This window comes from Oncorhynchus mykiss, chromosome 29, assembly GCF_057628025.1.
Source record: "Oncorhynchus mykiss isolate SJ-2025 chromosome 29, ASM5762802v1, whole genome shotgun sequence".
Lineage (NCBI taxonomy): Eukaryota > Metazoa > Chordata > Actinopteri > Salmoniformes > Salmonidae > Oncorhynchus > Oncorhynchus mykiss.
In genome coordinates, this window is record NC_143050.1 from 2,202,501 (window position 1) to 2,217,500 (window position 15,000).

The 15,000-nt window shown below is 47.8% G+C and overlaps 1 protein-coding gene across 1 annotated transcript in view; it reads left to right on the forward strand.

Annotated features, from left to right (window-relative positions):
• The window catches only part of fat3b (FAT atypical cadherin 3b), a 297,423-nt gene that overhangs the window by 109,568 nt on the left and 172,855 nt on the right, over positions 1–15,000 (forward strand). Inside the window, exons 20-22 of the mRNA XM_090226225.1 lie at positions 1,286–1,484; positions 7,900–7,961; positions 12,743–13,057. Coding sequence (XP_090082351.1) covers positions 1,286–1,484; positions 7,900–7,961; positions 12,743–13,057 — 576 coding nt within the window. The remainder of the gene's footprint in view (positions 1–1,285; positions 1,485–7,899; positions 7,962–12,742; positions 13,058–15,000) is intronic.

Consider the following 15,000-nt stretch of genomic DNA (forward strand, 5'->3'; position numbering starts at 1 on the left):
TGGGAGAACACCCCGGGAGAACACCCCGGGAGAACACCCCGGGAGAACACCCCGGGAGAACACCCCGGGAGAACACCCCGAGAGAACACCCAGAGAGAACACCCCGGGAGAACACCCCGAGAGATCACCCTGGGAGAACACCCCGAGAGAACACCCCGGGAGAACACCCCGGGAGAACACCCCGAGAGATCACCCTGGGAGACAACCATGAGAGATCACCCTGGGAGAACACCCTGAGAGAACACCCTGAGAGATCACCCTGGGAGAACACCATGAGAGATCACCCTGGGAGAACACCCTGAGAGAACACCCTGGGAGAACACCCTGGGAGAACACCCTGGGAGAACACCCTGAGAGAACACCCTGAGAGAACACCCTGAGAGATCGCCCTGGGAGAACACCCTGAGAGATCGCCCTGGGAGAACACCCTGGGAGAACACCCTGGGAGAACACCCTGGGAGAACACCCTGGGAGAACACCCTGGGAGAACACCCTGAGAGAACACCTCACCTCCTCTCCCTAGCAGAACCATAGTTAGGCTGTTTTAATGTTATCAAGAGGTTTTGTGAATGTAACTGTGTTACTGGTACCAATTTACTTCGTTTTTTTTTTGCAGATGTTTGCTGACACCAATGGGGGGGTAGGGCATTTGTAAATTCAGCAATTATTCAGTACTCAGAACAGAGTGGGAGAGAATCAGAGTAGATAATGTAAGGACAGCATGCAGTATGCTGATGAATAACTAGATCCTTTGATATCATATTAAAAACACCTCCTCCCTTCTCCCCCCCGATCTCTCTCTCCCGTCTCCCCCGATCTCTCTCTCCCGTCTCCCCGCCGATCTCTCTCTCTCTCCTCTCTCTCCCTTCTCCACCCCTCTCTCTCTCTCTCTCTCTCCCTTCTACCCCCGATCTCTCTCCCTTCTCTCTCCCTTTTCTCTCCTCTCGCTCTCTCTCCTCTCTCTTCCCCCTCTCTCTTCACCCCTCTCTCCCCTCTCTCTCTTCCCTCTCTTTCTCCTCTCTCTCTTCCTCCTCTCTCTCTTCCCTCTCTCTGTCTCTCTCTCTCCCTTCTCTCTCCCTTCTCTCTCCTCTCGCTCTCGCTCTCTCCTCTCTCCTCTCTCTTCTCTCTCTCTCTCTTCTCTCTCATCCCCCTCTCTCTTCCCCTCTCTCCCCTCTCTCTCTTCCCTCTCTCTCTTCTCTCTCTTCCCCCCTCTCTCTCCCCTCTCTCTCTCTCCCCTCTCTCTCTCCTATCCCCCTATCCCCTGTCCCCCCCCGCTCCCTTCCAGGTGGAGGACGTGAACGATAACTCCCCCTTGACCTCCGACCCCATCTATCACCCCATCATCATGGAAAACTCTCCCAAAGATCTGTCCGTCATCCGTATCCAGGCGCAGGACCCCGACTTCACCGCCATGCCCGGTCGCCTTAGTTACCGCATCACCGCCGGCAACCCACAGAACTTCTTCTCCATCAACTCCAAAACAGGTGACCGCTGACCCTTAACACCTGACGTCTAACCCTTATCCCTAGGGCCTGTATCGACAAAGCGTCTCTGAATAGGAGTGTTGATCTCGGATCAGATTTCCACCTGTCCATATAATATTATTAATCATGGAAACTTTGTTCCTGGAGTGCCGCAGGTACTGCGGGATTTTGATCCAACTAGGCAGCACACCTGACCAACTGAGCTAATTGATCAGTTCGGTGATTGACTTAATTTCGACACACCTGGTCTTCCTGGACGGTTAAATCAAAAAACATGACGTTGTCCTTCAGGACCGGGCCGATCCCTGATCTAACAGGTGGACCTGATCCTAGATCTGAGAAGCTTTAAGATTACAGGCCCTCACGTTGTCCTTCAGGACCGGGCCGATCCCTGATCTAACAGGTGGACCTGATCCTAGATCTGAGAAGCTTTAAGATTACAGGCCCTCACGTTGTCCTTCAGGACCGGGCCGATCCCTGATCTAACAGGTGGACCTGATCCTAGATCTGAGAAGCTTTAAGATTACAGGCCCTCACGTTGTCCTTCAGGACCGGGCCGATCCCTGATCTAACAGGTGGACCTGATCCTAGATCTGAGAAGCTTTAAGATTACAGGCCCTCACGTTGTCCTTCAGGACCGGGCCGATCCCTGATCTAACAGGTGGACCTGATCCTAGATCTGAGAAGCTTTAAGATTACAGGCCCTCACGTTGTCCTTCAGGACCGGGCCGATCCCTGATCTAACAGGTGGACCTGATCCTAGATCTGAGAAGCTTTAAGATTACAGGCCCTCACGTTGTCCTTCAGGACCGGGCCGATCCCTGATCTAACAGGTGGACCTGATCCTAGATCTGAGAAGCTTTAAGATTACAGGCCCTCACGTTGTCCTTCAGGACCGGGCCGATCCCTGATCTAACAGGTGGACCTGATCCTAGACCTGAGAAGCTTTAAGATTACAGGCCCTCACGTTGTCCTTCAGGACCGGGCCGATCCCTGATCTAACAGGTGGACCTGATCCTAGATCTGAGAAGCTTTAAGAATACAGGCCCTCACGTTGTCCTTCAGGACCGGGCCGATCCCTGATCTAAAAGGTGGACCTGATCCTAGATCTGAGAAGCTTTAAGAATACAGGCCCTCACCACGGTCTTTAAGAATACAGGCTCTCACCACGATCTTTATGAATACAGGCCCTCACCTTTAAGAATACAGGCCCTCACCTTTAAGAATACAGGCCCTCACCTTTATGAATACAGGCCCTCACCTTTAAGAATACAGGCCCTCACCACGGTCTTTAAGAATACAGGCTCTCACCACGATCTTTAAGAATACAGGCCCTCACCTTTATGAATACAGGCCCTCACCTTTAAGAATACAGGCCCTCACCTTTAAGAATACAGGCCCTCACCTTTAAAAAAACTGACCCTCACCTTTAAGAATACAGGCCCTCACCTTTAAGAATACAGGCCCTCACCTTTAAGAATACTAGACAGTAGATTGAGTGTTGACATGGCAGTAATACTAGACAATAGACACTAACCCTAACACTAACCCTAACCGAACCCCTAAATCTAACCCTAACCTTAACCTAACCCTAACCTAACCCTAACCTTAACCTAACCCTAACCTTAACCTTAACCTTAACCTAACCCTAACCTACCCTTAACCTAACCTTAACCTAACCCTAACCTTAACCTAACCCTAACCAACATCTAACCCTAACCTTAACCTAACCCTAACCTTAACCTAACCCTAACTTTAACCTAACCCTAACCAAAATCAAACCCTAACCCAAAATCTAACCCTAAACTTAACCTAACCCTAACCCTAACCTTAACCTAACCCTAACCTAACCCTAACCTTAACCTTAACCTAACCCTAACCTTAACCTTAACCTAACCCTAACCTTAACCTAACCCTAACTTTAACCTAACCCTAATCAAAATCTAACACTAACCCAAAATCTAACCCTAACCTTAACCTAACCCTAACCCTAACCTTAACCGAACCCTAACCTTAACCTTAACCTAACCCTAACCTTAATCTAACCCTTAATCTAAAATCTAACACTAACCTTAACCTAACCCTAACTTCAATCTGACCCTAACCTTACCTAACCTTAACCGTAATCTAACGCTAACCTTAATCTAACCATAACTTTAATCTAACCCTAACCTTAACCTAACTCTAACCTTAATCTAATGTCCTTCGGTCTCTGGATTTGAGTTAGTTTACTATTCTAGTAAGGACTTCTGGTACTCCCACACTGTCACGTTCTGACCATCGTTCGTGTGTGTTTTCCTTGTTTTAGTGTTGGTCAGGACGTGAACTGGGTGGGCATTCTATGTTGGATGTCTTGTTTGTCTATTTCTATGTCCGGCCTGATATGGTTCTCAATCAGAGGCAGGTGTTAGTCATTGTCTCTGATTGGGAACCATATTTAGGTAGCCTGGGTTTCACTGTGTGTTTGTGGGTGATTGTCCTTAGTGTTAGTTTGCACCAGTTTAGGCTGTTTCGGTTTTCATTACGTTTATTATTTTGCACTGTTTGTATTTGGATTCATGTTGCTATAGTCACAATAAACATGGATCGCAATCTACACGCCGCATTTTGGTCCGACTCTCCTTCACATACAGAAAACCGTTACAGAATCACCCACCACAAAAGGACCAAGCAGCGTGTCAACAGGCAGGAGCAGCGCGAGGAGACGCTAAATAAGGGTTTCTGGACATGGGAGGAAATCCTCGACGGGAGAGGACCCTGGGCTAAACCAGGGGAGTGTAGCCGCCCAAAGGAGCAGCCCAAAGAGGAGGTATGGACATGGGAGGACGAATTAGAAGGAAGAGGACCCTGGGCTCAGCCAGGAGAATATCGCCGCCCCAAAGAAGAACTGGAGGCGGCGAAAGCGGAGAGGCGCAGATATGAGGAGGCAGCACGACGTAGCGGATGGAAGCCTGAGAAGCAGCCCCAAAAATTTCTTGGGGGGGGGCTAACAGGGAGTATGGCTACGCCAGGTAGGAGACCTGCGCAAACTCCCTGTGCTTACCGGGGGGCTAGAGAGACCGGACAGGCACCGTGTTATGCAGTGGTGCGCACGGTGTCTCCAGTGCGGGTGCATAGCCCCGTGCGGTATATTCCAGCTCCGCGTGTCGGCCGGGCTAGATTGAGCGTCGAGCCTAATGCCATGAAGCCGGCTCTACGCAGCTGGTCCCCAGTGCGTCTCCTTGGGCCGGCTTACATGGCACCAGCTTTGCGCTCGGTGTCTCCGGTTCGCCTGCATAGCCCAGTGCGGGCTATTCCACCTCGCCGCACTGGCAGGGCGACCGTGAGCATTCAACCAGGTAAGGTTGGGCAGGCTCGGTGCTCAAGAGCTCCAGTGCGCCTGCACGGTCCGGTTTTTCCAGTACCACCTCCACACCCCAGCCCTCCGGTAGCAGCTCCCCGCAACAGGCTTCCTGTGCGTGTTCTCGGCCCAGTACCACCAGTGCCAGCACCACGCATCAGGCCTACAGTGCGCCTCGCCTGTCCAGCGCTGTCGGAGCCCTCATCCTCTCCAGCGCTGTTGGAGTCTCCCGCCTGTCTAGCGCTGTTAGAGCCTTCCTTCTCTACAGCGCTGCCGGAGTCTCCCGCCTGTTCAGAACTGCCAGTCTGCATAGAGCTGCCAGTCTGCATAGAGCTGCCAGTCTGCATAGAGCTGCCAGTCTGCATAGAGCTGCCAGTCTGCAAGGAGCTGCCTGTCTGCAAGGAGCCGCCAGAGCTGCCTGTCTGCAGGATGCCGCCAAAGCTGCCAGTCTGCAAGGAGCCGCCAGAGCTGCCTGTCTGCAGGATGCCGCCAAAGCTGCCAGTCTGCAAGGAGCCGCCAGAGCTGCCAGTCTGCAAGGAGCCGTCAGAGCTGCCAGTTAGCATGGAGCAGCCAGGGCCGCCAGTCAGCATGGAGCAGCCAGGGCCGCCAGTCAGCATGGAGCAGCCAGGGCCGCCAGTCAGCATGGAGCAGCCAGTCAGCATGGAGCAGCCAGTCAGCATGGAGCAGTCAGTCAGCATGGAGCAGCCAGAGCTGCCAGTCATCATGGAGCAGCCAGTCAGCATGGAGCAGCCAGAGCAGCCAGTCGTCCAGACTCTTCCAGATCTGCCAGTCGTCCAGACTCTTCCAGATCTGCCAGTCGTCCAGACTCTTCCAGATCTGCCAGTCGACCAGACTCTTCCAGATCTGCCAGTCGACCAGACTCTTCCAGATCTGCCAGTCGACCAGACTCTTCCAGATCTGCCAGTCGACCAGACTCTTCCAGATCTGCCAGTCGACCAGACTCTTCCAGATCTGCCAGTCGACCAGACTCTTCCAGATCTGCCAGTCGACCAGACTCTTCCAGATCTGCCAGTCAGCCAGACTCTTCCAGATCTGCCAGTCAGCCAGACTCTTCCAGATCTGCCAGTCAGCCAGACTCTTCCAGATCTGCCAGTCAGCCAGACTCTTCCAGATCTGCCAGTCAGCCAGACTCTTCCAGATCTGCCAGTCAGCCAGGATCTGCCAGAACCGCCAGCCAGCCAGGATCTGCCGGATCTAACTACCTGCCTGAGCTTCCTCTCAGTGCTGTGCTACCCATCAGTCCCGAGCTACTTCTGTCCCGAGCTGCCCCTCTGTCTCGAGCTGACCCTCTGTCCCGAGCTGTCATTAAGAAGGGTCACCTATCTAGGGACGCTAAGGAGGTGGACTAAAACTGTTATGGAGTGGGGTCCACGTCCAGCGCCAGAGCCGCCACCGCGGACAGATGCCCACCCACACCCTCCCCCATAGGTTTAAGTTGTGCGTCCGGAGTCCGCACCTTGGAGGGGGGGTACTGTCACGTTCTGACCATCGTTCGTGTGTGTTTTCCTTGTTTTAGTGTTGGTCAGGACGTGAACTGGGTGGGCATTCTATGTTGGATGTCTTGTTTGTCTATTTCTATGTCCGGCCTGATATGGTTCTCAATCAGAGGCAGGTGTTAGTCATTGTCTCTGATTGGGAACCATATTTAGGTAGCCTGGGTTTCACTGTGTGTTTGTGGGTGATTGTCCTTAGTGTTAGTTTGCACCAGTTTAGGCTGTTTCGGTTTTCATTACGTTTATTATTTTGCACTGTTTGTATTTGGATTCATGTTGCTATAGTCACAATAAACATGGATCGCAATCTACACGCCGCATTTTGGTCCGACTCTCCTTCACATACAGAAAACCGTTACACACACACACTACTGTACTCCCAAGTATAGTACAACATGTACACACACACAAACACACACACACACACACACACACACACACAAGAACATTGGAGCATTGGGCCAGTAACCGAAGAGTTTCTGGATATAATTCCCAAGCTGACAAGGTAAAAATTGATCGTTCTACCCCTCAGCAACCCACTGTTCCCCGGGTGCCAATGACGTTGATGTCAATTAAGGCAGTCCCCCACACCTCTCTGATTTAGAGGGGTTGGGTTAAATGCGGAAGACACAGATCAGTTGAATACATTCATTTGTACAACTGACAAGGTACAGTGGCTTGGGACAGCCTTCCAACCTGGAATTCAAATGGATTTTGGGGGGGTTTGTATCATTTGATTTCCACAACATGTCTACCTCTTTGAAACAAACGAGAAATAAGACAAAAAAACTGAAAACTTGAGCGTGCATAACTATTCACCCCCCCAAAGTCAATACTTTGTAGAGACACCTTTTGAAGCAATTACAGCTGCAAGTATCTTGGGGTATGTCTCTATAAGCTTGGCACATCTAGCCACTGGGATTTTTGCCCATTCTTCAAGGCAAAACTGCTCCAGCTCCTTCAAGTTGGATGGGTTCTGCTGTTGTACAACAATCCTTCATACCACAGATTTTCAATTTGATTGCGGTCTGGGCTTTGAATAGGCCATTCCAAGACATTAAAATGTTTCCCCTTAAACCAGGGTAGCCTAGTGGTTAGAGTGTTGGACTAGTAACCGGAAGGTTGCAAGTTCAAACCCCCGAGCTGACAAGGTACAAATCTGTCATTCTGCCCCTGAACAGGCAGTTACTGTTCCTAGGCCGTCATTGAAAATAAGAATTTGTTCTTAACTGACTTGCCTATTTAAATAAAGGTAAAATAAAAAAAAATTAAACACTTGAGTGTTGCTTTAGCAGTGTGCTTAGGGTCATTGTCCTGCTGGAAGGTGAACCTCCGTCCCAGTCTCAAATCTCTGGAAGACTGAAACAGGTTTCCCTCAAGAATTGTATTTCTGTATTTAGTGCCATTCATCATTCCTTCAATTCTGACCAGTTTCCCTGCCAATGAAAAACATCCCCACAGCATGATGCTGCCACCACCATGCTTCACTGTGGGGATGGTGTTCTCGGGGTGAGGTGAGGTGTTTTTCTGTATGTTAACCGTGTTTTATTCTGTTCTTCAGGTCTGATAACAACAACATTGAGGAAACTGGACAGAGAGCAGCAAGCAGAGCACTTCCTAGAGGTACACCAATGTGTGTGTGTGTGTGTGTGTGTGCGTGTGCGCGTGCGTGTGTGTGATCGACCAGCATCTTTGATGAGGGCCCAGGAGCTAATCTGCTCATAAATGGGGCGCTGGCAAAGACCTCCAGCCTCCCCAATGGTCATCAATGGTGAGAACAGAAATACTGTAGGTACAATTAAGTAAAGTACCTGTTAGTGTATCAGATATCTAGAAGAAAAATAAATGCACACCTATTTAGGCGAGGGGCTGGCTAGCGAAGTACAAAACTTGAAAATAAAAGAGAGCCGCACACTCTAAGAGCTCAGATTCAAAAATGTAATGTCAAACGTTTCGACAGCCAAGCTCTCTTCATCAGGGTATAATCACAAACACTGCGGGTGACTCGTTTATGTAGTGTCAAAAGACACAGGCGTCTGTATTCATGGCCAAGAGTGGCCTAATATCATTGGTTCATTATCAAATATTAAAATGTCATACAAAGAACAGCATACAAACAACAAATGGATAGCATACGATCATAGATTCATTTTAGACTACACAAGCTTACAAACAAGTGTGTCAGATATCACCTGTTATTGTGTCAGATATCACCTGTTAGTGTGTCAGATATCACCTGTTAGTGTGTCAGATATCATAGTGTGTCAGATATCACCTGTCAGTTTGTCAGATATCACCTGTTAGTTTGTCAGATATCATAGTGTGTCAGATATCACCTGTTAGTTTGTCAGATATCACCTGTTATTGTGTCAGATATCACCTGTTAGTTTGTCAGATATCACCTGTTAGTGTGTCAGATATCACCGGTTAGTGTGTCAGATATCACCTGTTAGTGTGTCAGATATCATCTGTTAGTGTGTCAGATATCACCGGTTAGTGTGTCAGATATCACCTGTTAGTGTGTCAGATATCACCGGTTAGTTTGTCAAATCAAATCTATTTATATAGCCCTTTGTACATCAGCTGATATCTCAAAGTGCTGTAAAGAAACCCAGCCTAAAAACCCCAAACAGCAAGCAATGCAGGTGTAGAAGCACTGTGGCTAGGAAAAACTCCCTAGAAAGGCCAAAACCTAGGAAGAAACCTAGAGAGGAACCAGGCTATGTGGGGTGGCCAGTCCTCTTCTGGCTGTGCCGGGTGGAGATTATAACAGAACATGGCCAAGATGTTCAAATGTTCATAAATGACTAACATGGTCGAATAATAATAGTCAGTTGAAACTGGATTAGCAGCTCGGCCAGGTGGACTGGGGACAGCAAGGAGTCATCATGCCAGGTAGTCCTGAGGCATGGTCCTAGGGCTCAGGTCCTCCGAGAGAGAAAAAGAAAGAAAGAGAGAAAGAGAGAGCATACTTAAATTCACACAGGACACCGGATAGGACAGGAGAAGTACTCCAGATATAACAAACTGACCCTAGCCCCCCGACACGTCAACTACTGCAGCATAATTGTCAGATATCACCTGTTAGTGTGTCAGATATCATCTGTTAGTGTATCAGATATCACCTGTTAGTGTGTCTCACCTCGAACTGTACTACTTTCCGGAGACCAAATCCCCGTCATTGCCGTGAAGAAAAGACAAGGGGTGAAGGTCGGGGTGCCTTGTGAGGATTTGTAGGTGGACGAGTAAATCACCACTACCATCGGTTCTATTGGCCAATCACTGGACAACAAACTAGATGATCTAAGGTCGAGACTATCCTACCAACGGAAATTAATTAAAAACTGTAATATCTTATGTTTCACCGAGTCGTGGCTGAACGACGACACGGATGGCTAGGTTTTCCGTGCATCGACAGGACAGAGCAGCTACGTCTGGTAATAGGAGGGGCGAGGGTGTGTGTCTATTTGTCAATAACTTGCAGGTGCACAATATTAAATAAGTCTTGAAATATTGCTCGCCTGAGGTAGAGTACCTCATGATAAGCTGTAGACCACACTATCTACCGAGAGAGTTCTCATCTATAATATTCGTATCCGTCTAGTTTATGTATCCGTCTAGTCCATGGTGATCCTAACTGACCAAAGACAGGTCATTTTTACTAGGGTTAAATGTCAGGAATTGTGAAAACTGACTTTAAATGTATTATTCCAGTATTAAAGTGGCCAGTGATTCCATGTCTATGTATATAGGGCAGCAGCCTCTAAGGTGCAGGCTTGAGTAGCTGGGTGGTAGCCGGCTAGTGATGGCTAGTTAATAGTCTGATGGCCTTGAGATATAAGCTGTTTTTTCAGTCTCTCGGTCCCTGCTTTGATGCACCTGTACTGACCTCGTTTTCTGGATGATAGCGGGGTGAACAGGCAGTGGCTCGGGTGGTTGTTGTCCTTGATGATCGTTTTGGCCTTCCTGTGACATCGGTTGCTGTAGGTGTCCTGGAGGGCAGACAGTGTGCCCCGGTGATGCGTTGGGCAGACCGCACCACCCTCTGGAGAGCCCTGCAGTTGCGAGCGGTGCAGTTTTTGTACCAGGCAGTGATACAGCCCGACACAATGCTCTCAATTGTGCATCTGTAAATATTTGTGAGGGTCTTAGGGGCTGAGTCCTGAGGTTGAAAGGTGATGTTGTCTGTGTGGGTGGGTGGACCATTTCAGATTGTCGGTGATGTGTGTACGCCCAGGAACTTAAAACTTTCCATCTTCTCCACTACTGTCCCGTCGATGCTGTCTCCCGAAGTCCATAATTTTGTTGACCTTGAGGGAGAGGTTGTTTTCCTGGCACCTCTTTGCCAGGGCCCTCACCTCCTCCCTGTAGGTTATCTTGTCATTGTTGGTAATCAGGCCTACTACTGTTGTGTCGTTTGCAAGCTTGATGACTGAGTTGGAGGCGTGCATGGCTACGCAGTCATGGGAGTACAGGAGGGGGCTGAGCGCGCACCCTTGAGGGTCCCCTGTGTTGAGGATTAGCGAAGTGGCGGTGTTGATTCCTACCTTCACCACCTGGGGGGAGCCTGTCAGGAAGTCCAGGACCCAGTTGCACAGGGTAGGGTTCAGACCCAGGGCCCCGAGCTTAATGATGAGCTTGGAGGGTACTATGGTGTTGAAGGATGAGCTACAGTCAACATACAGCATTTTTACATAGGTATTCCTCTTGTCCAGATAGGGCAGTGTGCAGGGCGATGGCGATTGCATCGTCTGTGGATCTTTTGGGGCGGTAAGCAAATTGAAGTGGGACTTGGGTCTTACTTTTGCTTTCATGGGTACAGGAACAATGGTGGACATCTTGAAGCAAGTGGGGACAGCAGACTGGGATAGGGAGAGATTGAATATGTCCGTAAACACTCCAGCCAGCTGGTCTGCGCATACTCTGAGGACGCGGCTAGGGATGCCGTCTGGGCTGGCATCTTGCGAGAGTTAACATGCTTAAATGTCCTTCGGAGCGGGGCACATTGATGGCACTGTGTTATCCTCAAAGCGGGTGAAGAAGGTGTTTAGGTTTTCCGGGAGCACGTTGGTGGTTTTCCCTTTGTACTTGATTGCCTGTAGACCCTGACACTTATGTATCGTGGCTGAGCTGTTAAATTGCGACTCCACTTTGTCTCTGTACTTTGATTGCCTTACGGAGGGATGAACTACACAGTTTTTTAACTACACCATAACTACTGTTTAACTACACCATATTCCCAGTTACCTTGCCATGGTTAAAATCCCCAGCTAGAATTGTGATTTATTTATTTATTTTATTTAACCTTTATTTAATTAGGCAATACATGGGGCCTCGGGATATGAGGTTTCCAGTTTGCATAATTCTTGGAGGGCCGTGGTATCGGCTTGTGGTGGAATATACACGGCTGTGACTATAACCAAAGAGAATTCTCTTGGGATGTAATACGATCAGTATTTGATTGTGACCATGAAACCGACACCAAAACCCTTCTTCTTCCCGGAGAGTTCATTATTCCTGTCTGAGCTATGAACTGAGAACCCAGCTGGCTGTATGGACGGGGACAGTATATCCTGAGAGAGCCGTGATTCCGTGAAATAGAGTATGTTACCCTCCCCGATGTCTCACCGGAAGGAGATCCTCGCCCTGAGCTCATCTACTTCATTGTTCAGAGACTGAACATTAGCGAGTAATATACTTGGAAGCGGTCGATGGTGTGCACCCCTCTTGAGTCGGACTAGAAGTTATTTCTGGCTGTATGTAATAACACAAAAACCATTCTGGGATAATAATGTAAGAAATAACACTCAAAAAAACAAAATACTGTAAAGTTGCTTAGGAGCTAGAAGCAGATCATGTCTGTCTGTGCCATCGCTGAATTGTTTTCCCCACAAGGTCAGTTATACAAGACTGCGTGTTTGTCCTATATGTTTAACAGTCTGGTAAGCAGGCCAGAGCAAAGCAGTATGTTTCTGATCAATGTGATTGATCAGTGATCATCTCCCTACTGACCTACCGATCAATACCACAGAGATATCCCTGTGAGGAAAGACCCACGTGGCCCAACATGCCCTCTGTTCCAAAACTCTGTCCTATCTACTAACTGTACACTTGTTCATTTCCCTTTATGGTTTCCTTTTTATTATTTTCCCAGTATACTACTTCCTGTAGTCCTGGATGATTGAAATCAGATGCTTTACTGATGATGACACAGGGCTAACTCTCTCTAGGCTAGTTAATTGTTGGCCATGTGATCAATAGTTCTGGATGATGATTGATTATTGTCAATTCATGATTAGATTATATATGTGTGTCCAGGTAATGGTGACAGACAGACTGAATCATATTGACAGATGTTTGTACTGTAGATTCTTATTCTATAATGTGTGTGTCTCTGTCCCCAGATAACGGTTATGGACAGTCCGGTAATGTCCCGTCTCTCCACTGTGTGGGTCATAGTCCACATCCAGGATGAAAACGACAACATCCCCACATTCACCGAGTCCGTCTACCGGATCAGCTTACCGGAACGCGACCGGAACAAACGCGGTGATCCCGTCTATCGGGTGTTTGCGTCCGACCTCGACCTGGACACCAACGGCAACATCACATACAGTATCGTCGGGGGTAACGATGATGAGAAGTTCAGCATTGACCCGCTGACCGCAATGGTGTCGTCACACAAGATGGTCACGGCAGGAAGCTACGACATCATCACCGTAAGTGTCCCTGTCTGTAGCATCCCTTTGCCAAAATCTAATTGAAAATAAGAATTGGTTCTTAACTGACTTGCCTGGTTAAATAAAGGTAAAATAAATAAAATAAATGGTGCGCCGCCAAATGGAGCTCCCAATCACAGCAGGTTGTAATGCAGTCTGGAATCGAACAAGGACTGTAGCACTGAGATGTAGTGCCTTAGACCGCTGCGCCACTCAGGAGACCAACACACCTACTCATTAAAGGGTTTTGTCATATTTTTACAAATTTCTCATTTCTACTAATACATATGGAATCAGACAGTAACCAAAAAAGTGTAAAACAAATCAAAATATATATTATATTTAAGATTCTTCAAAGTAGCCAATCTTTGCCTTGATGACAGCTTTGCACACTCTTGGGATTCTCTCAACCAGCTTCACCTGGAATGGTCGCGCTTGAAGGAGTTCCCACACATGCTGAGCACTTGTTGGCTGCTTTTCCTTCACTCTGCATTCCAACTCATCCCAAACCATCTCAATTGGGTTGAAGTCGGGTGATTGTGGAGGCCAGGTCATCTGATGCATATGATCACTCTCCTTCTTGGTCAAATAGCCCTTATACAGCCTGGAGGTGGGTTGATTCATTGTCCTGTTGAAAACCAAATGGTACTTCCACGTTGGACTAGTAACCGAAAGGTTGCAAGTTCGAATCCCCGAGCTGACAAGGTAAAAATCTGTCGCTCTGTCCCTGAACAAGGCAGTTAATACCACTGTTCCTAGGCTGTCAATGAAAATAAGAATTTGTTCTTAACTTCCTAGTTAAATAAAGGTTCATTATTATTTATATTTTTTTTAAGTGCAAACCAGATGTGTTGGTGTATCACTGCAGAATGCTGTTGTAGCCATTCTGGTTAAGTATGCCTTGAATTCCCCAAAAAAAATCACTGAAAGTGTCACCACCAAATCACCTCCTCCTCCATGCTTCACGGTGGGAACTACACATCCGGAGATCATCCGTTCACCTACTCTGCGTCTCACAAAGACACGGCGGTTGGAACCAATAATCTCAAATTTAGACTCATCAGACCAAAGGACAGATTTCCACCGGTCTATTGTCCATTGCTTGTGTTTCTTGACCAAAGCAAGTCTCTTCTTCTTATTGGTGTCCTGTTAGTCGTGGTTTCTTTGCAGCAATTCGACCATGAAGGCCTGATTCACGCAGTCTCCTCTGAACAGTTGATGTTGAGATGTGTCTGTTCCTTGAACTCGTTGAAGCATATATTTGTGCTGCAATTTCTGAGGCTTGTAACTCTAATGAACTTATCCCCTGCAGCAGAGGTAACTCTGGGTCCTCCTTTCCTGTGGCGGTCCTCATGAGAGCCAGTTTCATCATAGCGCTTGATAGTTTTTTCGACTGCACTTGAAGAAACTTTCAAAGATCTTGAAATGTTTCGGATTGACTGACATTCATGTCTTAAAAATAACGAGGGATTGTCGTTACTCTTTGCTTATTTCAGCTGTTCTTGCCATAATATGGACTTGGCCTTTTACCAAATAGGGCTATCTTCTGTATACCACAACTGATTGGCTCAAACGCTTTAAGAAGGAAAGAAATTCCACAAATTAGCTTTTAACAAGGCATTCCAGGTGACTACCTCATGAAGCTGGTTGAGAGAATGCCAAGAGTGTGCAAAGCTGTCATCAAGGCAAAGGGTGGCTCCTTTGAAGAATCTCAAATATAAAATATATTTTGATTTGTTTAACACTTTTTTGGTTAATACATGTGTTATTTGAAAGTAGAAAATTGTAAAAATATAGAAAAACCCTGTAATGAGTAGGTGTGTCCAGACTTTTGACTGGTACTGTATATATATATATCTCCGTTATAATTTATATAAATGTATAGGTCCGGGATGCTGGTCTTCTAGGCAGAGTGCTTCTGTCCAGTGTCTGTGTTCTTTTGC